The sequence below is a fragment of the Phyllosticta capitalensis genome (assembly GCF_038381095.1).
Source record: "Phyllosticta capitalensis strain CBS 128856 chromosome Unknown BKA78scaffold_1, whole genome shotgun sequence".
Classification (NCBI taxonomy): Eukaryota; Fungi; Ascomycota; class Dothideomycetes; order Botryosphaeriales; family Phyllostictaceae; genus Phyllosticta; species Phyllosticta capitalensis.
The window spans coordinates 864,095-886,070 of NW_027117439.1; the positions used below are offsets into that span (position 1 = coordinate 864,095).

At 56.4% G+C, this 21,976-nt stretch overlaps 9 protein-coding genes across 9 annotated transcripts; 3 read left to right on the plus strand and 6 right to left on the minus strand.

Annotated features, from left to right (window-relative positions):
* Nucleotides 1-50: 50 nt before the first annotated feature.
* Nucleotides 51-1,807, plus strand: BKA78DRAFT_244434 (ferric reductase like transmembrane component-domain-containing protein; the record flags this gene model as incomplete). Its single annotated transcript, XM_066884030.1, has 2 exons — nt 51-639; nt 687-1,807. 2 exons carry the CDS (start codon nt 51-53, stop codon nt 1,805-1,807), a joined length of 1,710 nt encoding a protein of 569 aa, XP_066748957.1.
* A 1,871-nt stretch (nt 1,808-3,678) lies between these two features.
* BKA78DRAFT_5881 (uncharacterized protein) lies at nt 3,679-5,538 on the minus strand. Its single transcript, XM_066893424.1, has one exon. It carries the CDS (start codon nt 5,324-5,326, stop codon nt 3,788-3,790), a length of 1,539 nt encoding a protein of 512 aa, XP_066748958.1. The 5' UTR covers nt 5,327-5,538; the 3' UTR covers nt 3,679-3,787.
* Nucleotides 5,539-9,415: 3,877 nt separating this feature from the next.
* On the plus strand, nt 9,416-11,270 carry BKA78DRAFT_301595 (uncharacterized protein). The gene has a single exon (XM_066887370.1). The coding sequence runs from the start codon at nt 9,500-9,502 to the stop codon at nt 10,982-10,984; it is 1,485 nt and encodes a 494-aa protein (XP_066748959.1). The 5' UTR covers nt 9,416-9,499; the 3' UTR covers nt 10,985-11,270.
* Nucleotides 11,271-11,335: 65 nt separating this feature from the next.
* Nucleotides 11,336-12,617, minus strand: BKA78DRAFT_301596 (uncharacterized protein). The gene has a single exon (XM_066887371.1). It carries the CDS (start codon nt 12,402-12,404, stop codon nt 11,802-11,804), a length of 603 nt encoding a protein of 200 aa, XP_066748960.1. The 5' UTR covers nt 12,405-12,617; the 3' UTR covers nt 11,336-11,801.
* Nucleotides 12,618-15,015: 2,398 nt separating this feature from the next.
* On the minus strand, nt 15,016-16,184 carry BKA78DRAFT_244961 (uncharacterized protein; the record flags this gene model as incomplete). Its single annotated transcript, XM_066884082.1, has 2 exons — nt 15,016-15,710; nt 15,791-16,184. 2 exons carry the CDS (start codon nt 16,182-16,184, stop codon nt 15,016-15,018), a joined length of 1,089 nt encoding a protein of 362 aa, XP_066748961.1.
* Nucleotides 16,185-16,720: 536 nt separating this feature from the next.
* BKA78DRAFT_301601 (alcohol dehydrogenase) lies at nt 16,721-18,645 on the minus strand. Its single transcript, XM_066887372.1, has 3 exons — nt 17,952-18,645; nt 17,318-17,879; nt 16,721-17,270 (listed from the first exon to the last, which is right to left on the minus strand). The coding sequence occupies exons 1-3, from the start codon at nt 18,236-18,238 to the stop codon at nt 17,046-17,048; spliced, it is 1,074 nt and encodes a 357-aa protein (XP_066748962.1). The 5' UTR covers nt 18,239-18,645; the 3' UTR covers nt 16,721-17,045.
* Nucleotides 18,646-18,700: 55 nt separating this feature from the next.
* Nucleotides 18,701-19,595, plus strand: BKA78DRAFT_301603 (uncharacterized protein). Its single transcript, XM_066887373.1, has one exon. The coding sequence runs from the start codon at nt 18,768-18,770 to the stop codon at nt 19,236-19,238; it is 471 nt and encodes a 156-aa protein (XP_066748963.1). The 5' UTR covers nt 18,701-18,767; the 3' UTR covers nt 19,239-19,595.
* On the minus strand, nt 19,530-20,549 carry BKA78DRAFT_5932 (uncharacterized protein). The gene has a single exon (XM_066893431.1). It carries the CDS (start codon nt 20,325-20,327, stop codon nt 19,632-19,634), a length of 696 nt encoding a protein of 231 aa, XP_066748964.1. The 5' UTR covers nt 20,328-20,549; the 3' UTR covers nt 19,530-19,631.
* On the minus strand, nt 20,392-20,792 carry BKA78DRAFT_291005 (yippee zinc-binding protein-like protein Moh1; the record flags this gene model as incomplete). Its single annotated transcript, XM_066885831.1, has 2 exons — nt 20,392-20,625; nt 20,694-20,792. The coding sequence occupies 2 exons, from the start codon at nt 20,790-20,792 to the stop codon at nt 20,392-20,394; spliced, it is 333 nt and encodes a 110-aa protein (XP_066748965.1).
* Nucleotides 20,793-21,976: the final 1,184 nt, after the last annotated feature.

The window sequence follows — 21,976 nt, forward strand, 5'->3', positions numbered from 1 at the left end:
AAGAGCAGCACCAGCTCCTCCGCCGGTGGGGCAACATGACCCCAGAGCAAATGGCCGCTCTCGAAAAGGCCTTGAAGGACGACTTCAGGGTCATGTCCTATCTTGGATACACCTGGGTTGCCTGCGCCGTCGCCTTGACCATCTGGCTTGTCTGCATCACCTTTACTCGCTACGTCCGTGGAATCGCCTGTCTGAACAATCCCCACCAACGTTACTTTTACGCCCCCAACGAGTACTATGGAAAGTTCAAGAGATATCTGTTTGACTCGCCTCTCTTCCGGACCCGTCACCACCGCGAGTACAAGCTCTCCTCGGCCGTCAACATTGGCTCTCTGCCGAACCGCCTGCAGACCATTTACATTTCCGCCTACGTGGGCATGAACATTGCCTTTTGCGTCATCTTCATCGACTGGAGCAGCTCCATGGCCGTTGCCAAGATGCTCCGCAACCGCTCCGGAAACCTTGCCGTCATGAACATGCTCGCTCTCTTCCTGTTGGCTGGCCGTAACAACATCCTGCTCAAACTGACTGGCATTCCCTACGACACGTACAACCTGCTCCACCGCTGGATTGGACGCGTCGTCATCATCGAGGCCCTCACCCACACCCTGGCATACCTGGTCCCCTCGGTCAAGTCATGTGAGTATTTCCGTTTCCATCAAGAGAGACTCATCTAATGGTTGCAGCCGGTTGGTCGCACTTTGGCGAGTCTCTTTCCACTAGCCAATTCATGCTGTGGGGTACCATTGCCACCCTTGCCTTCCTCGTCATCTTCCTGCAAGCTGCTGGACCCCTCCGCCATGCGTTTTACGAGTTCTTCTTGCACTTCCACATCTTCCTCGCCGCTCTGGCCGTCGCTGGTGTCTACATCCACCTCAAGGTCGGTGAGCTTCCCAACCAATTGGCCCTCCTCCAAGGTACCATTGCCATCTGGGTCATTGACCGCGCCGTTCGTCTCTGGTGGATTGTGCTCCGCAACTTTGGCAACGGCGGTACCCAGGCCGAGGTCGAAGTCCTTCCCGGTGAGTGTCTCCGCATCAACCTCAAGGTCGCCCGTCCCTGGAAGTTCCGCACCGGTCAGCACATCTACCTCTACATGCCCAAGCTCGGATGGTGGACGTCGCACCCGTTTTCCCTCTCCTGGAGCGAGAACGACAGCTCCTTTGCCGAGGAGAAGTCGACCGTCGACATCGAGTCCATCGACCGCCGCCAAAAGACCGTCTCCCTCCTTGTCCGCCGTCGCACCGGTTTCACAAACACCCTTTGGCAAAAGGCAGAGGCCAGCCCTAGCGGCAAGTTTGTCACGTCTGCCATTGCCGAAGGCCCTTACGGCTTCCAGGACCTCGACTCGTACGGAACCGTCATGCTCTTCGCCGCAGGCATCGGTATCACGCACCAAGTCCCTCACGTGCGACACCTGGTCGACGCCTATTCGAAGAAGACCGCAGCGGTGCGTCGTCTGACCCTGGTCTGGATCATCCAGTCGCCAGAGCACCTCGAATGGATTCGGCCATGGATGACGGAGATTCTGAGCATGCCGCAGCGTCGCGAGGTGCTCAAGATCCTGCTCTTCGTCACGCGGCCGCGCAGCACAAAGGAGATCCACTCGCCGTCGAGCAGCGTGCAAATGTTCCCCGGCAAGCCCAACGTGCAGGCGCTGGTGGACCAGGAGATGCTCGAAGGCGTGGGCGCGGCGGCCGTGTCCGTCTGCGGCACGGGCAGCCTGGCCGACGACGTCAGGTTCGCCGTGCGCACGCGGCAGACGAGGTGGAATGTGGATTTCTTCGAGGAGGCCTTCTCGTGGTAACGGACCAAACAAACGCGCGCGCGGTGCGGTGGTGCACACCCGCCGGTGGCTGCCGTGTGCTACGCGTGCTGTGGAGCAATGCGGTGCGTTGGTTGCGCTTCACTACGCGCCCAGAGGCTTGTCCGTTGTTGCGCGGCCCCTTGCATGAGCTGACGCTGCAACCTGACGCCTCCTGTCCTCTCAAAACAATGCGCCCGCGACCACTTGCATCCATTCCTTGCTCCGTCTGCGACAACGCGAGTCAGCACACCACATCGAGACTACCGCCCCCACGCCGCCTCACTTTTTCCTCGCTCACGACGACGCGCTTTCTTCTCCTTTTTTCGAGTCCGACCTGCATGGAATCATCGCGGGCAGAGACGCAACAAGCATTCAGCAGACGCACGCGTCGTCGCAAGCCGCGTCGTTTCCGAACCAACCAGCCCCCCCATTCGCGCAGCCAGTATCCGGTCCTTTCTTTTTTTTTCTTTGTACAATATTCCAACCGACAGACATACATTCCTTTCATTCAGCTGTTGCCGCTAGCACAATCGACAATCAACAAGCCCCTCACTCACAGCTCCAAGGCAATCAACCCGGCAAGCAGGCAAATAAGCAAGCAGCAGAAAGGCAAAGCGTGCGCTGTGTTTCGGACTCTCGCATTCAGCTTTTCCCAGATTCAAACGAACGATTTTGCTTTTTTTTCTCTCCTTCTTTTTGGGGCTTTCTCGCTTTCAACCTTTCCTGTCTCCTTGCTCGAGCGTATGTGCGTCTTGTTTGTTGGCTACCTATCCAGTGACGTGATGACCAGTCAATCGGTTGCCCCTTTTTTTTTCTTGCTGGCGTGCATGGGTTGGGTGCGGTTCTTTGTAGGTAGGGGAGAAAGACGGCGGCGTTGGCATGGTGGGGAGGTGGGGTGTGGTGTGCATGGCAGGAATAGTAGAGCCCGAGTAGAGCAGAGTACGGCATGGCATGCGGTAGAGAGGTGGTGGGTGGGTGTCGTAGAAGAAAGATGAGAGAGAGAGATGGGGGACGATCCATAGTCGACCATCTGAATATATTCACGGCCCTTTTTTGCATCATGTCTGTTGATTGCCGTGCCCTACTGCTGCTGCCGCTCTTGATGAGATGGATTCGTTTCTGCCATGGACTGACCCACGGACAGACACAGCTCGGCAGTGGACTTTACTTCCATGCTTCATGTCCATCCTGTACGTCATGTAGGTGGTTCCAGTCACCGTCGGGTGGAAGCGATCATGCAATATTTGACCCCCCCCCCCCCCCGGACCAAGTCTTTTCCTCGATTCTCTCCTCAGCACCCGTCCGTCGTCCATCTCGCCATACCTAGTAACAACATGTAGCTAGCTAGGCCCCAAAGCAAAAGAGAGAGAAATAAGACATCCCTTTACACTCCGCTTTCAAAATCAAACATTCCCCATCCTCCCCTGCCAGATGGCAAAAAGCGCCATTGCCACCGCAACGCCACAGCATGTCGCTAGAAAAGTTCGAGACCGAGAATTATGCACCTTGACCATGTATATAGTTAGCCATCCACCCAGCCCAGCCCAGCTCAGTCCTTATGTAGTAGCCCCTTCCATCCCATGTAAGTAGCCAGCCATCCGAATGAAAAGTTGGCTCGATGCCGTCCGTCCGCCCAGTGCAGTCCAGCCCGTGGTAGATTTCGCCCCGTTTCCCCCCAGATCCGTCCGTCCGTCCGTCTGTTCTTTTGTGGGTATATTATATCCTTCCATGCTGTCCCTGTCCCGTCGTCCCGTGCCATCATCCGCCTTTCATCAGTCCCGGTAATAGATAGCAATAGCGATGCCGCTTCATTCGCTCGCTCGCTCGCTCGCTCAAACGCCACAGCAACCGATCCGATTTGCAGAAAAACATTTTTTTTCCGTAATGAGACAGCTGAGATGAGCGAAAATGCGAAAGGAAACGAAAAGGAAAAGATGGAAAGAGATGCAGAGCAAAGATGAACGCGCGCGTCGAAAAGCGCTACACGCCGTTGACGCTACTCCACTGCACAATGACGCCATTGGCGGCGTCGACGTCGACGTCGACGTCCTCGTCCTCCGTGTCGACCACCACGCCCTCGGCGTCGCGCTCTGCGTCCGCTTCGCCAGGGTCGCCGTGGCTGTGGCCGCCGCCGCCGTTGGGCGTCTCGCCCGACGACTGCGTCATGGGCTCGAAGACGACGCGCAGCCGCCCCGGCACCTTGCCGCTCCAGACAAAGTCGGCCGCTTCGGTGCGCACCTTGAGGTCGCCGGCGACGGGCAGGTTGACGTCAATGTCGCGCCAGATGGGCAGGGAGGACGTGGGTTGGCCGGAGGAGAAGCTGTTGTTGATGGTAGGGTGTTGCTGTTGCTGTTGCGGGTGCGCGTGTTGGTGCTGTGTGTGATCGTGTGAGGGCGGCGGCTGGTGCTGTTGCTGCGGCGTGGGTATCGACGATGCGCTGAAGCCAAGATAGTTGCCGGCATTGTTGGTGTTGTTTCCTGTTGGTCCTCCCATCGGTTGGGTTTGCTGGTAGCCTCCCATGTTCGCCGGTACGTTCAACATGGCGCCTGGTCCACCCCCTGCTGCTACTCCCTCTTGATGACTCCAGCCCCCTGTCGCCGCCGCAGCCGCCGTCCCTGTCCCCGTGGTGCCACTGCTGCCGTAAAACGGACTGTGGCTCATGGAAGCCGTTGCGCGGCCTGTGCCTCTTTGCTGTTGCTGCGGCGGCTGCTGCGCTGGTTCCCGTCTTGGACGCTTCGGTTGACGTAACTTTTGCTCTTCCTCTTCCACTTCATCCTTGACTGCGGCCTCGCCGACCTGTTGATGCTGCGGGTGGTGATACTGGGCCTGGCTTTGTTGCTGAACGTGGTGGTTTTGCTGCTGTGGGTCGACATGGCCTCCATTTACGGCGTCGTCCTGCGGTTCTTGTCCCTCGTGACGCGCCTTGACGGCAGCTTCGCGCTCGGTTTTCTTTCGTCGGTGCTCCCGTCGCCAGGCAGCTTGCTGCTCACGGGCTCTGCGTGCGCGCTCTGCATCGCTGATGTTGAGGCGCGGACGACCGCGTTTGCGCTTGGGCGGGTCGGCAGTGCCTGAGGAAGTTTGCTGCTGCTGAACGGGTTGCGCCTGAGCTTGGGTCCGGGATTGAGATTGGGCCTGAGACTGGGCCTGGGGGGTTGTTGTATTCCGTGAGGCCGCGGACGGGGGCATTCCGGAGCGCTGACGTTGGTGTTGTTGCGGTTGCGGCTGCTGGTAGAGTTGGGGTTGCGGGGCGGCTTGGTGAGGAGGAAGCGCGTAAGGAGTCTGAGGTTGGTGCAAGTGGCCTGGACGTTGGTGATGGTGCTGCATGGATTCCAGTTGTTTGAGTTGTGGCGGTTGGTGGGCAAAAGACTGGTGGTGGAAGTAGGATGGCTGAGAATGAGAGAGCGACGCGGAAGCCGATGCGGCGGCAGTGTCTTGCGGGATGGGGCGGGCAAAGTTGGCTGATGGAGCAATAGGCGTGGGTTGCGAGGATGAAGATGGTCCGATGGTCAGTCGTGCCATCTGGGAAGGCAGCCAGACGGTGGGCGCGGCGTGGGTTATCAAGCTGGAGGTAGGCGTAAGGTAGGTAGTAGCTGGACGCGCACGCACGCGTGCTAATTTACGTCTGACGGGGCTTCAAACAGCAGGCAAGCAAGCAGAGCATGCTTGGGGCCGAGACTGGATCACTGGTCCTGGTAGGCGAAGAGAGTGAGAGAGAAAAAAGAAAAAGGGAAAAAAAGAAAAAGAAAATGGCCATCCGCTCTCCGCGTCGACCGAGGCGGGCTTGGTACCAAAAGTCGTGGCACACAGCCACTCGACTGCTCCTCGTAAATGTATTAATAGGAGAGCTGAAGACGGCGTTTCTGGAGACTGTGTGAGACTTGTATACTTCCTATTCCTGTTGGTAGTAGAAGTTCAAAAATCTCCTGTCCATGCCCCTGTGACGATGCGAGTGCTTGATGGACATGCCGCGACTTTTGGTCCCATGGAAGCGTCGGACTGGGGTGCCGCCATGCACGGCTCAATTTGCGACACCCCCGCCTCCCCCTAGCCGCTCTCAGCCAATGCCATTTACTTTTTCCCAATTTTATTTCTTTGTCGCCCTCGCTTTAATCTTGACATCACTTGCTTTTCTACCAGACCCTTTCTTTTCCAATCGCTGTGCTTGCTTTGCTCTGCCAATCGAGCCATTAGTCGTGTAGCAGCTCATCCATGGGACCGAAGCGTCGCCAGGGTCCTTGTCCACGGCCCGTCGGCGCAAGAAGTTCCGATTGACCTCACTTCACTCCTACATCTTTCCTGTATCCTCGTCCAAGGCCTCTGGAGCGCATTCAGTCGAAACTCCTCCTTTCGATATATCTCTAAGCGACCCGCTGCGAGTACGGTGGCTGTTTTGGCCGTGAAGCTGAAAGACGACAAAACACCAAACCTCGCAGTCACTATGGACTGGAGAATGCAGTCTTTTGGGGAATATATTCGACGTTCAAGTCGAAAAGACAGTTGCCTTTACACTTGAGTCACTAGTATTCAGGTGCAGTACATGATGACGTGCGTGCTTTGTTGATGAAAACCTCGTTGCATTGTCATGCTTTAAAGACAGGTTGGTTTCAATGTCTAGCAGATGTGCAGTACTAAAGCACATTCACAGGTATTTCGCTTTTTACTGTCAATATGATTGTGAAAAAGAGAAGCCTAGCGGCGTTGTGAAATATCCATCGGTAGAATCCGCATGTAGCTTATCTGCAACAATGAAGGCGTTCTTACTCCCGACAATCGAGCCTTTACGACGCCCGCCTACTAACCACACAACGACCACTCGAAACTGCTTTTGATCAGGGCTCTCGCGCTGCACCCTCTTTGGTGCCGTTTGTGGTCCGAAAACGGCCGTGGAGCATTTGCCCGAAGAAAGAATCGCAAGCTTTGGTCTTTGTTCAATCACTTTGGCCCTGCCACAACGACCTGCGGCTCGGCTTCCACCGCGCCATTCAGCAAATTCTCTTCTTCTGCACCGCGGACGCGACAGCCTCCGAGACACTCTTTGCTCGACTTGTGCGATCAAACGACACCGCAAAGAGGCTTGCTCGAGTCGGCGCGCTCTTTTCCCACACCCACCGACGCCTCGCCAACACCATCTTCTCGCAGATTGGACGACTCGCGACAAACGTCATGGGCCTTTCGTACCTCGCCTACAACCTCGCGTCGAGGTACGACGACATCATGGGCACCAAGTCGTGTCGGCAACCCGAGTTCATGCAGCAGACCCATAAGTCCATTACGGATCCGCTATTTTTTCGAAAGAGCGAGTACTGGAACCCACCTGGATTGGAATACGTCGTCACTGTCTTGACATGGTACTCGAAAAAAGCCGTCTACCACCTCTGCAGTCCTATGAAGTTGGCGAAGTTCATGGTCTGGGGCCCAATCGTGGCACCCTTCCAGTGGCTCATGTTGCTCTTCAGTCTTTACTGCCTCAGCCAGAACCCCAAGATTCAAGCCATCAAACGGCGCACCTGGATACACGCGACTCTCCTCTGGATGGGCTCAGCTCTTGCTTTGACCTTCTTCGAATGCACTCGGCCCGGACAACATATTGTAGACGCGGTATATGCGGCGCTTGCGCCGTTGACGGACCGCCTACCGACGCTGCGGTTTTCGTGCTTCTTGGTAGAATGCGGTATTCTTCTGGCCGGACTGGCCGGATTCCTAATCTTTTGGGGCACCATGATAGTACTGGCTTACGATTATTCGCTGATTTGGTTTCGCTCTTGCAAATCGTTCTATAACGACCTGGAAAAGATACAATTGGAGGATGATGTTGCCGCACAGCAGCCAGTGGTGCAGCAGCCTCCAGCACAAGAGCCGCCGGCACAGCAACAGCCAGCGCAACAACAAGAGGCGCAGCAGACCACCAGACAAGCACACGGAAAAGCGCCAGCCCAGGAACAGGCGCAACAGCAGCCAGCACATGAGCCAGAAGCGCAGCGAAGTGTTGAGGACGCACAAGCACAGGCTTCAGCGCAGACACAGCCGCAATACTGTGCAAGATGCGCTGCGCTTCTGTCAGACACAGCAACCCAGGACCGCCTGGTGCGAGAACGATCCCAGTCTTCGAGCGCGGATGAAGAACCCGAGTTTCCGCCCGGATACTCGCCATCGCCCGCATACTTGAAGGCAATGGCTTGTTTTGAGTCGGTCCAGAGGCGTTTCGATACGATGCGAAAGATTTTGGACGAGAGGGATATTAATGCCAGGATCGCAGGCGCGTCCAGGCGCGTCTTGGGACCGAATGACCACCTTTCCGGTGAATCATCTGCCGGCGAGGGCTCAAGTTCAGCAATGGAATCTGAGCTAGCAAAGTCGGACAACGAGGTTCAGAGCGAGACTGGAGGCGATCAAGAAAGGAGCCATAATTCACCCACTGTCCAACGGTCGTTTACCAACGCAAGCCAGAGCCCCACGGTTCCGGCCGAGGGAGACAGTCTTGCTGATTTGCTGAAAGATGACGAGCTGGACGACGACTCTGAGAGCCATGTTGGAGGAGACCGCGAGAGGAGTCACAACTCATCCGCAGTCCAACGGTCGTTGACCGATGCAATGGAAAGCCCTACGAGTCCCGTGGAGGGAGAAAGTCTGGCTGACCTACTGGATGGCGAGGAGTTGGACGGCAGCGATATTGAAGAGGAAGATGAGGACGAAGGCGGCGTCGATGGCGCTGTTGATGTTGACGAGCAGAACTCACCACGGATCACGCATTCCACCGTCGCATCGCCCCTCGGCGCTGGAAGCAGTCCAAGATCACAGCAGCCGGAAGTCAGTCAAGGTAGCGACGGCGCATCCTACGACAGAGAAGAACAAAGCTCGCCCCAGGCAGCCGAATCGCTCCAGGATTGCGCTGTTGATAATTCAGAGGAAAATCTTCTAGGACCGCAGCAGCTCAGTGTTGAAGAATCTAGCGGCAATGTCTCCAAAAGCCATGGACAACCGGAATCTCCCCCGAAGAATCAGAGCATCCAGTCTCCCCGTTCCGGACCCAGTGAAGATTCAGGACTGCCCCACACGCCGAGTCAACAGATTGGGTTAGTTGATGAGGAGGAAGAAAACACCGGCTACGGCGACAGTAGTGGCTATAACGTCAGCGAAGGTGGCGAAGACGCCGACGGCGACTCCAGCGGTGGCAGTGAAGAAAGCTCGGAGGATAGCAGATTCTTTCTCACACGTAATGCGCATCTGGCGTATCAAAAAGCGGCGTCCTTCTTCCGTCGGCGTCCACAGCAATCAGACGCGGAGCAGGACAACCAGGCTGCCCGATTGGAACCGGCTCTCACTGCAGAAGAGTTGGCAGAAAAAGAGCTCTTCGACCTCGAAGACTCGCAATACATGGTCGACAATTCAGACTATGAGGCGCTTGCAATCACAGTGCCGGCCTTTATGGAGCCGGTGTTTTGGAAGCCGGAGAACAAGCAGCAAGATGAAGGGCAGCCAGAAGAAAGAGAGCCAGACATAGCAGAGCGACCGGATCCTGGCGAGGGGCCTTCAAGACTCGCTGAGGCCCAATCTGATGGTATGGGTGGCGACGAGGGCACCCCACCGCAACAACTTGACGGCTCTGTCGAGACACAGAAAGCAAAAGGCGGCAACGAGGAGCTCAAAATCCTCCAAAGCGACCAATTCGTCGACAAAGACGAAGAAGCCGAAATGTCCAAAGACGCCGAAAATTTCGCTCGCCAACCCAAGGAGCCCAATGGCAAGGAGCGCGCTAAGGATCCGCAGTCACCGCCGCTCGATCTCAAGGTGCTTGCAGGAGCGCAGTCTTTCATTGAGCCTGATGAGGTAGCTAAAACATCTCGAGCACTAGACGCCTTCATCAGTCAGAGCAAGGCCGAGAAGCAGACACAAGCCGCCGTAAGCGCTGGGCTCAAGGCCGCCGTTGAAGATCAATTCGACGTTGATGACGAGCTTCTGGCAAAAACCGCTCAAGACAAGGAGTCTTTCGCTCGCAAAGGCAAGGAGCGGGCCAACGACGAGAAGAAGGCACAGGCAGACCTTAATTCTGGGCTCAAGGCCGCTGCAGGAGACCAATTCGGCGTCGACAGCGACGAGGAGAGGGAACACATCGATTCAATCAACGAGGACATCGCCGAGCAGCAACAAACAGAAGCAGACGGCGCCGCAACGCTGAAAGCCGCCCACGACGACCAGTTCGGCATGGACAGGGACGAGGAGAGGGAGCACATCGACTCGTCCTTGGCCTTTGCCGAGGAAAGCAAAAAGTCTCCCGAGCGCAAACCACGCAGACACCGCCGGTCTTTCCTCGTTTGGGACGACGACGCCGGAAAAGAGGTGGAGCAGTTTTACGACGAGGAAGAGGACGAAGCCACGCAGACTGCAGACGCTCTTCGTGGTGCTTCCGAGGCGCAGTATTTTGGTGACGAGTATGAGGAGGAGGCGGAAGAGCACGCGGAGGAGTGCGCCGAGGAGGGGTGCGCAGAAGAGGACCAAGTCACCAGCAGCGACACCTCCCCAACTTCCCCGCATCGGGAAGGCCACAAATCAAGCAACACTTCTGACCAAAACGATGGGCAAAGACCTGGTTCCGCGACACCTGAGGGAAAGGTGCGCCGAGGCGATGTAATAGAGCCCGAGTCTGAGAAAGAAGATGGCGGCGTTTCGATTCGCGTCGACGGCCTTGAAGCCTCAAGCAAGCAGGGCACGAACACGCAGGACGACACCGCCGAACACGACGATGGTACCTCATCTCCTCTTGACGACAGCCAAGTAAGTCCACGCGAGCAGGACAGGCATGATGGAGGCAACACCTCCGAGGACGACGCCAGTGCTCCCTCCACTTACGCCGACGTTCTCAAAGCCTCGAGCAAGCCAGATGGACAAGCCCAGGACGAGACCGCCAAAGACGTCGTCTCGCCAACCCACAGCGACGGCAGCCTCGAGCTCCTCCACCGGCCGAATGCAGACGAAGAGAGCGTTGCCAACACAGCCGACAACGCCAGCACCATCATCTCCCCTACCAGTGATAACGATGGTCTTGTATACGTCCCCACTGGCCCCTCGGGAGTAGTCGTGCACCGCAAGGCGCGGACCGAGTCAGACTTCAGCGTTGGCGAAGAGAAGAGGGCCTGGGAGCGCGCATTCGGCGATGAGGAGTTGGATAGGTTCAGGTAGGGGCGGGCGTTGCGGGGCGAGAGTTGAAGAGATTGGAAGCTTCGGCTTGGATGGGGTCGGGTTGGATTCGATAGCACAGGGCGTTGCGGGTTTCATCTGGAGCAGAAGGGCAGACGGGAGTTTGGATCGGATGGGGTAGGTAGTTGAATAGGGAGATGCTAATTCAAAAGCTTCGATCATCATTTTGCAAGGCTCTCGTGGGCAGAGGCAGGCGTCTTTTCGCGCGGCGAGGGTGCGATGCGTCAAGGCTGATAGCCACTTAGAAGAAACAATCACCTCTGCTGACACTCAAAGTCACTACTTCCATCACGTTCACGTTCACGGACAAGGCGATTTTCCAAAAACTCAAGACTCCATAATTATATCAACCGTGAACCGCTGCACAGTCTCCAGTCGCCAAGGAACCAGAGCCGGCCATGCAAAAGAGGATTCAACCCAGAATCGACAAAGGAAAAGAAAATTGAAGGAAACCGAGACGCGCCTGTCTGCCTGCTTGTCGCTCCTTCCGATTGTAGTGTAAGTTTTTTGAAGCAGCTGAGGCGGGAGACGGCATTTTTCAAGTGTCGAATGTGCAAGACCGTGGGAAAGAAAAAGGGAAGAAACAAAGGGAAACAAAAGGAGAATGATCAAACTGTGCGCCGACGCCTGTCATTCTGAGGTGCTGCGTGCTTGCTTGTGTGCATGAGTGCGTATGTCTTGCTTGCTCGCTCGTTTGGTCGCTGCAATCAATCAAGGCAGGAAGGATCCAACCCCCAAGCCGTGGAGACCAAGCCTCTCAAAAATCAATGCCTCAACGAGGCAGCAAACCGGACACCAATCACTCGGCGTCAGCCATCTCGACGTCGTTGCCCTGCTCTTGCATCTCGAACTCAGCGGCCTTCCTCTCGGCCTCGTCGCGCTTCATCGTTTCGACCGCCTTCTTGATCTTGAACCACAAACAGGGAACGGCGCCGATTCCGGCATCGACATCGGGAAGGACGTTGGCGACGCTATCACCAAAGCCGCCCTGTTCCACCCAGGTGGACATCTTCTCGCACTCCGGACCGAGGACGTTTCGGCGGCCGACCTTGCGGCCCCAGGTCCCGCCTGATTCGGTGACGCCAATGCCCAGCAGACTGCTCATCACGCTGTTGTGAGCCGCATCGTGGACATAGAGCAGGGTACCGTTTCCGACGTCGATAGGTTCTCCAACGGCCAGTGCCTTGTCCCGCCTCTGGCGATGTTTATTTTTCTTGTGATTGACGGGCACTGGGTGCTCCTGGCAGCGTGCAATTGCCTTTGCCGCGGTGGTGAAGGGACGCAGGGTCCAAGACGTAGCGGTGGCTTCAAGGACAAGGTGCACGGAGTTGGTAGTAGCGGCGATGGGGGCAGGCGCGGCGGTCGCAATGCTGTGTTGAGGGACCGGGGGCGATGAGGGCATGAAGGGTGTGTCTGAGTTGATGACAGAAGATGAACTGAGGTCACTTCTCGGTTTCTGGTAGTGGAACTCAAGGAGCGCCAGTGCACCTTCATTGATGTCTGACAACGGCGACGTCGATGAGCTTGCCTTGTGGGCGTCCGTCTCGTCTTCCGAGATTGTCAGGTCAACAACCTCCAGGCGTGTCCGTTTGGCCTCGCGGCCCTCGTCGTTTGATGGGCTGGAACGCTTCTTTCCAGTGGTGGTGCCTGGTTCAACTTCTGCTGAAGAAGTATCGAGGCCGATGGCCAGACGACCGGTGCGCGTGTCGGGGCGAAACAGAAACGTGCATGGCGACGACGAGCGCTCCATGGACATTCGCAGCTTGAGTCTCTTTGGGCCAGAGCCCGCCGAGCTCGACGAACGGTTGCGAGCATTGGCTGTCTGCGATAGAGAAATGCTCCTAGACCGGCGAGCTTTCATCGCCTCCTTGTTGTAGTCAGGGCTGCTCCCAATGTAAAGGAGCGGTCCATGGGTTGAATTCTTTCTCTCACGTGTCGGTTCGTTGAGGCCAATGCCGACGCCGCTGTCGCGCCTCGAACTTTCAGCGTTGCTCGTGTCGTCAAGCGACATGTAGCTGATCACCGACTCTCCACCAGGGCTCGAGGGCTTAAGGATGGGCGAGTAGCCCTTTGTGGGCCGAGAAGGGCACGCCACAATTAAAGGGCCACTGCCCTTTTTGACCTTGCTTCTAGTTACCGGGCCATTGGTCTCGGGCTCGCTGATGTCTTGCTTGGACTTGTTGAAGGTGACTTGGTCTGGAACGGCGGAGTTCAGGTCGATGATGTCGCCTTCAAAAAAGTTTTTGGTCATGCCGTTGGGGTATTTTTTCGCGACGGCTTTGTAAACTTTAACCGGGGCAGTGCCGCGGCAAGCAAAGACCAGTTGGTCGCAGAGCAGGTCGTAATTGCTGGCGCTAGAGGCAGGCATTTTGTCGTGGGGGTAGGGTGAGGCTGAAGACCGGAGTTGAGGGTTAGAGCTAGAGTTGAAGGGGGACGAAGAGGTGTGAACGAACCTTGTGAAGATGATGGTTTCAATGGGATGATGGGGGAAGACGAGCTCAAGACTCCGAGGTCGGGCTGAGGGTTGAACGTCAGCAGAGTTGAAGTTGAAGGGGGGACGAAGAGGCGTGAACGAACCTTCTGAAGATGTGGTGGATGAGATGGGGGGACAGGCCGGCTGGGGGGAGACGGGCTGAAGACAGAGGGGTCTGTTTGTTTGGAGGCCAGAGGCAACAGTCGCAGCGGTGGTGAGCTGGAGAGGTGTGAATGAGGTCGATGAGGTCGATGGGGGGAGGTGGGCTCAAGGCAGGCTTAAGAAGCGGCGCTGAAGTGAAGTGATACGAAAGTCTTGCGGAGAAGCAGAAGGCTGATCGAATAGCGAGAGATGCGTGGACGAAAGTGGAGAGCAATGGGAATCGTTCAGGCTTTATTGCTCGGGGGCTGCGACCAGATCAACTCTGCTGGCGCGATCACACACAGTGGCAGGCCCTGCTGTTGTTGGGGAGCTGGTCGAAATTGAAATTTCGCTCTGATAGGTCCTGCTGGTGTTGACGCGCTGGTCAGAATTGAAATGTTGCTCTGAAGATTGGTACGATCATCCCCAAAAAAACGATGCCTGATCCAGAGTTGAACATCAACCAAGAGTCATCCTCCACGCGTGCCCCGGGGACTTTGAGGACGTCACAACCAGCCGAAACTGCGAGCTGACTGCTGCACCCTTCTCACAATCTGGCACCCGGGTCTGCTGTATCCAGGTGTTGACGCGAATAGCGGACCCACGACATCACAACTCAACAAATGCAAAGGGTAGCGGAATCAATTGCGGTCGGACGTAGCTGGCAGCAAATCATCAAGCAGGTCGTTTCTGGCATCCAAGGCAGTTTGGACCAGCAATTGTAAAGGCGGTTTGCATTTTCGTCACAGGCTCAACACTCGCACAAATTGGGCCCTGTCCATCACCACGTCAGTGTATTCTCTACACGGCAAGGAACTTGTTTAATAAGAAATTTCTTCCTTCCATTGAACTTTCATTCGTTTATATACAGGTCATGACCAGTTTGCCAGCTCACGAAGCCGACGGAGAGTGAATGCCCCTGTAGATGGATTCGAACGAAGAGGAAGGGGCAAGGATGCGGGCGATAAGAAAGAGGGCAAGGAGCTATCGAGAGTAAGAGACTATCATGGGAAGGTTACTGGGTTTTTGAGGGTGTTTGTGTTCCTGGTGGGCGGGGAGGTCTTCCGTGACAACCATTGACTGGATGTCGAGAAATGACAGCGAGCCTGAATGCTGACGTTGACCGCTTGCGCATTGCTGCGAGCGGTAGACGTGCGGATATCAAAGCGTTAATCATGAAGTCGTAACCGCTCAACAGCAGGATGAGTAGGAGCAGAGAGCAGAACCGGCAGAGCACTAAAGAAACTGCTTTTTGGTAATCGGTGGAGAGAGCGGAGCAAAGGACCGGTGTCTGCCAAAGACGGGAAAATACCGGGTCGGCTCAAGCGGCGGACCAGGGCCGCACGAAAGCACTTTGACGGCGCGAAGCGGCGGGGCGCGTGCGACCATTGTCCAAAATTTACTCGGACGGGGCCGTGCTACGACGCATCTTCTCCGCCTCGAGGTTCTCGTAGAGCAGGTACAAAGCTTTTTCGTTGGCCGAAGGGCTGCCCATGATGGTGAACATGCGCTCTCCAGTTTCGTCATGGGGCGCCTTGGCAATTGAAATGCGTGCGCCGGAGCTCTTGCGAATCTCGCTAATCTTGCTGCCGCCGCGTCCAATGATGCATCCAACCATGTCCGAGGGGATGCTGATGTTCTGGGTCTGAATTTCCTCACCGTCCTCGGTGGTGGTGGGCATTGGCGGGCGGGAAGCAGCGTCGGATCCAGAGCGACGACTGCCGTAGGATGGAGCAGCGTCGCTGAAGTCAGCTCCATGGCCTGTGCGGTTGTAGGAACGACCGCCGGAGAAGCTACCAGAGCCGCCGTTGCTCAACGGGCCGGCGCCAGCTTGGACTCTGACTGCAGGATTGTAGAGAACGGTGCCGTAGCCGCGCTCGTGGTCGTCAATCAGACACTTGCCGATTTCCCACGTCGCCTTTTCGATGCCTTCGGGTGTACCTTGGATTTCGACGATGCGCTCGGTGGATTGGGGCAACATTTCCTTTTGCGCGACCATGCGCACGCCAGACACGTCTTGAATCTGCTTAATCTTCAAACCCTGGCGGCCGATGATGGTGCCCATCTGGTTGTGGGAGATGAGAAGGCGAACGGCTGTGGTTGCACGCGTCAGCTCAAAATCCAGCAGGATGCGCCGCGGTAAGAGGGCACAAGACAAGGGAACCTAGACTTACGATGAGTGCCGCTCGTGTTGATGACCCCGCCCATGCCCACAGCAGGGGCGCCCTCAAGAAGACCCTTGGCAACGAGGTGGTAGGCCTTTGCGATGCCGCTGAGCGGGCCCGTCACGGTGAGGACGCGATCATGGACGCCCGGGACGACCTTGCTGACGCCGGCGCGGACACCAGTCTCGTCGCGGAGGCTGGCGACATTCTGACCGGCCTTGCCAATGATGACACCGGCTTCTTTGGAGGAGACAATGGCGCGCAAGGTCAATTGCGCCTGGGCGTATTCTTCTTCGGTCCTGGCAGCAGGCTCGCCGTCAGGGTTAGTGGCAAGCCTGTGAAAGGCGTCCGAGACGTCGTTGACATCGGGGGAGGTGGCAGTCGCGATTTCTTCGGAAGACATGATGTCGTTGGTGGGTGGCTGGTGGGGCGGGTACAAAGAGTTGTGAGAGAGACCAATGGCGAATTTGAGAGGGAGTAGCTCGAGCCGCGACCGATCAAGGCAGCGAAATTGGAGCGATTGGGGGTGAGGATTGAGGAATTGAGGCGGGCTGCATGAGACTTGTCAGCGTCTTGAGAGACAGAAGGCGTGAGTTGAGAGCAGGGCGGGCAGGACAAACCGTGTGGTGGGAGGAAGTGGCGGCGGCGGGCGCGGCAGGCAGGTGCAGCGGCGCACAGGCGATTTTGTGGAGGGGAGAGAAAAAGAGGTGGAGCGGTCGGTGAGGAGGGAGAGGACGGAAGGGAGAAGATGAGGTGGGCGAGGGTGAGGTGGAGAGGAAGAGAGAGAAGAGAGATGGGTTGGGTGATGGAAAGGCCGGCGGATTGCAGAGGTGGAGGAGGAGTTGCGAGCGACGCGCGGGCGGGCTCTGGAGAAGACACTGACCTCGTCAAGCGAGCGAGCGACGTGCTGAGGTGCTGGACGCACTGCACCGCACCGCCCCGGCTTTGGCACCAAACCATGCCAACCCGTCCACCACTGCAGTCACGCCCATCCCTACATACAACACAAACCAGGTCGCCGCTGCTTGACTTCGTCCTCTCCATCGACTGCCGCTCGCTAGGAAGGAAGTCCTGGTCAACGCCCTCCAATCGCAGTCCTCACGACGATCCATCGCGCTGGCGCTCCCGCTCTATGCGGCCCAAGATGTCATGGCATCAGATGCTTTACCACTTTCGAATTTAACCATTTCTCGCCATGCTCCCGTCACAGCATCCAAAACGCAAGCTACCTCGCCATGTCCGCCGTCATTTCCTAGCACTCCAATCACTTTTGGCCCTCAAACACGACCTTTTGCGCCTTCATCTTGTCAAACACCTCATATCCCTCCACCGCGCTCGAAAGTGGCATGATGGCGTCGGCCATGAAACCAAGCAGGTGCTGCTTTGCCTTGAGTGCCTCGAGCGCCTGGGGGAAGATTGACCGCACTGGACATCTCCCCATCTGTATGCGCAGATTCTTGCCATATGCCTGATTGCCAGTCCACGGAATCTAAAACCGATTAGCACCACATCAAGTCATTCCTCATTCATGCTCACCTCGCCATTGTGCACTCCCACACTGCTGATGAACCCCCACGGCCTCAGGATATCAAACGCCAGCTTGAGGGCAGGACTCAAGCCGACCACTTCAATCACAACATCGGCGCCCCTCCCATCCGTGGCCTCCTTGATCCTCCTGTCCAATCCCTCTCTGTCCGCCTGGAAGTTGAGAGGCTCCGCGCCCAGGTCCTTGGCCAATTCCAGCCGGCTCTCGATGCTGTCGACGGCAAAGAGATGTTTCGGCTTGTACTCCTCCGCATTGATCAGCGCGCACAGTCCCACCGGGCCGCACCCAACGACAACGACGGTTGCCTCCGCAATGTCCTCCTTTGACATTCCCGCAAACGCGTTTGACGCGGCAAAGTAGCCGGTGGGGAAGATGTCGGCCATGAGGACAAGCGCCTTCTTGTCGATTCCCTCGGGCGCCTTCATCACGGTCGAATCCGCCAGTGGGATGCGTACGAATTCCGCCTGGGCTCCATCGAGCGCCGCGGTGCCGAAGAGCAGGCATTTCTCGCAGCGCGACGAGAAACCCTTGCGGCAGTAGAAGCACTGTCCACTGTCGGCCGTCAGCGCCAGCCCTATCCAACTCTAAACCCAGTCCTACCAACCCTGCGGTTCTGTCACTTACCAGCTCACAGTGAACGGGCTAACTATATTGTCTCCTTCCTTGACCGTCGTCACTTTGCTGCCCACCTGCACCACCTCTCCGGTAAATTCATGTCCCATTACGAAGTCCGTGGGCGACGGCTGGTGGCCGCGGAAGACATGCAATTCGCTCCCACACAAGGCCGAGTACTCGACTTTGACCACAATGTCGGTCGCTTCTTGTATCTTGGGCACGGGGCGCTGCTCGACGGCGACTTTGCCAGGGCCTTTGAACACGACCGCGCGCATGGTGGGGGGAATTGGCGCCATGTCTTGGGCAGCTGTGCGTCCTCGGAATCTGGGCGATGGTGCCGGAGAGATGTTTGCTAGAATTGGACTTCAGACGACGACGCGCCAGAGAAACTTGGTAGATCAATAGGTAGGTCAGGACGTAAAGAAGTGGGCAGACAGGTAAGCAGCACTTCGAACGATTGCCGAACCGAAGCGAAAGTCGGGAGGAGCAAGAATCCTGCTCGTCGCGCTGAATGGCTAGATGGCTTACTGCAGGCGCGCGGTGGTGGTAAGAAAGTAGTGAGGGGAAGAGAAAAACGTGCGGCGGCGACGTCACAGGATGGGCGAACGGAAATGTCCATCTTTCTTTTTTACCTAGGTACAACGAATGATCAACCGCGGGGTTGATGTGTTGAGAAAAATAAAGTGGATTGGAAAGTAACCCCTGGCAACTTTCTTTGCTCAATTTTTTTTTTTTTTTTTTTTAGATGACCTCGAGTGATCACATTGAATATGCTCATATATGGATTTTGGGCGCATGCAAGCACAGTATAGCGTAGGCAGGTAGATGGAGATGGATGCGGTAGTGAGTATGTCGTTCAGCCGCCACATGCACATCCATCCGCCTGCACCGTGCGGAGGCAGATCATCCATCAGTAGTCTGCCTGTCAGCCATCAGCTCAACCCCCAAGCTCCCAAGCCTGCGCTCAGCTACTCCAACAGGGAGGTCCCTTTCCTGCCTGCAGACATCAAACCCTGCACGCTCCCCACTTTGGCCATTCACCTGCGCCGTAGGTCGGGCGTTCCCTGTCTGCCCATCCATCCCCACTCCTCGACTTTAACTGCCAGAATATATGCATGTAGCCGAGGTTCCTTGTCGACGGGTTTGGTGGGCTTGTCTGGTGGTGCTGGTGGAGTGCTTGGATACGTTAGACTTGGGAGGAAAGATGATTTTGCGAGTGTTGTTTGCGTCTGTCTGTCGCTGCGTGGCTTGGACGGCATTTATTGTCTTGTTTTTCGCCCATTGACGTCGTGTTGAAACGCCCATGGGACTTGAAAAAGATGGAGCGCCGATGAGTGCATGGACAACCGGCAGCATGGGATGACGGAGCAGTTGTTGAGGAGCCGGTAAAGCTCGTGGACAGATGATGTAAAGATCAAAGATCTCGTGGAAAGAAAACGGGCGCAAAGTGACATGCAAGTCAATTGGGGCTGGCGGATGCCGCGGTGGTGGTGACAACATAGACTATGTTCGCCGGGACTGGCTTTCCGTCTGGTCTTTCTAGTGGCACAGTCAAGAACCATCGTCTCTTCAAGCAGACCCTGTCGAGCGCAACAATGTGGGTTGAGCATGTGATGGTGACGGATGAGCTGTGTGTTCTTTTTTCTTTTTTGTCTCTTGGCTTTGCAATTTCGACTGATAGACTAGTGACTAGTGTTTGATTGGTTGACATGGCTTCATCACAAGCCAAAGTAGTAGATGTGCAGATGGTGCTAGTACTACTCTTCTCCCAGTTTTGATACGCCCCAAGACGCGCGAAAATGTGCAGTCTTGCCTTTGCAAGCGGGGTTGAGGGCAGGATAGGGCAGGAGAAGTAGCCATGCGTGTCTCTGCTTGCGTGAAAGAATCAACTCTCAGGGCTGATGCGAGGCCGGTCCGACGCCTCAAGCGCCTGCTGCTCTGTTTACATGCCCGGATCCATAGTGATGGAGTCTTCGAAAAGGTGCCGGTGGACAGAAAGTGCCAGAGGAGTGGAATGAACGATGAGAAAACCGAGACCGGAGACCTGACGCCTCTTGAACACCACCCGCCAGAACCTTCGAGATAAGAAATGGATGGAGTATAATATACCCAAGGTAGACGTGCGAGGGGGAATTGAGGAAACTTGTGAAGCAAATGAACTCCAAACCCAAATGCAGCCCATGATACTCCAAGATGCAAGGCCAAGCGCAGGAATGGGAAAAAGGAGATCAACTCAGTCTGGCCGACGGCATCTGGATGGTGGTGATCGAGGCTTGCGGCACTGCATCGCAAAGCATGCAACGCCCCACCGATCTCCCTCTCTCCGCCCCGGAGTGCCCCACTTGCGTCGCCCAGAGACTGTGTCCCGGAGATCTCTCTCCACATGGTGTTTGTTGATTCTGCGGCGCTGGATCTGGGTACGGGAGGTGGGGAGATGCAGTCTGCGAGCTCAGGTCACAGTGCAGAGCAGCTCAGCCTCGAGGATGAATTTGCCCTCCTTGTACTTTTCCGATGCTTCGTACGCTTTGTCGTACTTCCAACCGACTGTCTCTTTGCATTGGCGGCATTGAATATCACGTACAATGTGTCGACCTGTCGTCATGTTGCGCTCGCCGGGCTCGCCTTGTGTGATGTTGACGACGCTGTCGAAGAGGTAGGCTTTGCCATGCTGGCCGCGGAAGTTCTAAGCCGCAAGGTTGGGGTTAGCAATGGCAGAGGACTGAGTGCAGTAAGCTATCGATGGCTCCTTACCCTGCTGATAATGTCGTCGTGATTCGACAGGTGGGTCTTGCAGTTCTTGCAGCCGTAGATACGGTGCGAATTCAGGTAGACGTTGTAAGTAAGACCCATTTCGGGGCGAGGCTTGGGGGCCGCCTCTCGATAGTTGGGGGAGTTGGATGGAGAGGTGGCTTGGAGGTTGTCGACGTAGGGTGTGGACAAGCTCGGCTTCTGGTGGTATCAAGGCGGGCTTTAAACACGCAAACGTGCTGCTAGGCGCAGGTACGACGGGTTTACTGGTTGGGGCTAGACAGCGAGCTGGTGCGCTCCGGCAGCTCGCACGGCGGCGACCACTGATAACGACCTGACGATGCTGGAGAAGCGCGTGATGCGGAGGTGAGGAGGAAGGACTCGAGCTCCGATATGCGTTGGCGGGCCTGTTCTTCGACCCAAGGCCGTGCAGAATATGGCGCGGCAACGTTTCCGACGGCCGATCAGCCTTGAAGCTTGCCGGGGTCTGAAGCGGTGACGTAGAGAGGGGCCAGGAGAGGTCGGACCGTTATTGAGAGCGAAGGGCGGAGACGCAAGAGAGATTTGGATCGCAGAACGGCTGCAAGAGGAGAAGAGGTGAAGGAGCAAGAGCGAGTTAGCGTGACAGAGTAAGATAAGAGCAAGGGCATGTAGAGCAGCTTGAGGTCATGACCAGGTGGGGATGGGAGCTCTCGAACCGGGAGCTATGTTCCCCGAGCTCCAAAAGTCGTGGCACTCTCGACTCGTCGACTGCGCCAGTTCTGTGGGCTTGGGTTGCTCGCTGCGTCCAAAATTTCGAGTGATGAATGGTCACCTTGTTGTGGATTCATCTCTAAGAGCTCTTCATTCGCAAGCTCATTATGAGGGCAAAGACTCGTATTATATTCCTCACAAATGCCACGATTTTTGTCCAAAGACCAAGCCATGCACCGTCACGCGGGGCTTACAACCAGCGAGCGGAAAGCGGGCGGAACAGCCGCATCGCGAACAATCCGACAGATCTGAGCTCAACTCTCTCGGTTGGCGTGCGTGCCTGGCTGGGCGCAGCTTCCTACTGGCTTGAGTAGACGACAGGCCATGATTAGGGCAAGGCCAGACGTCTTTTTTGCTTCGTAGAGCTATCGATAGCTGGAAGCTTGCGTTATCGTCGGCATTTGAACATGGTCTCCTCGTGCAACGATTTGTAAATATGCACGACGCGCCATGGCTGCAGGTTTGACTGGAAAAGGAGCCATGTGAGTGGTGGGCGGCATGTGCTGATGCAGGGTTGGCTGGTTGACAGCGTC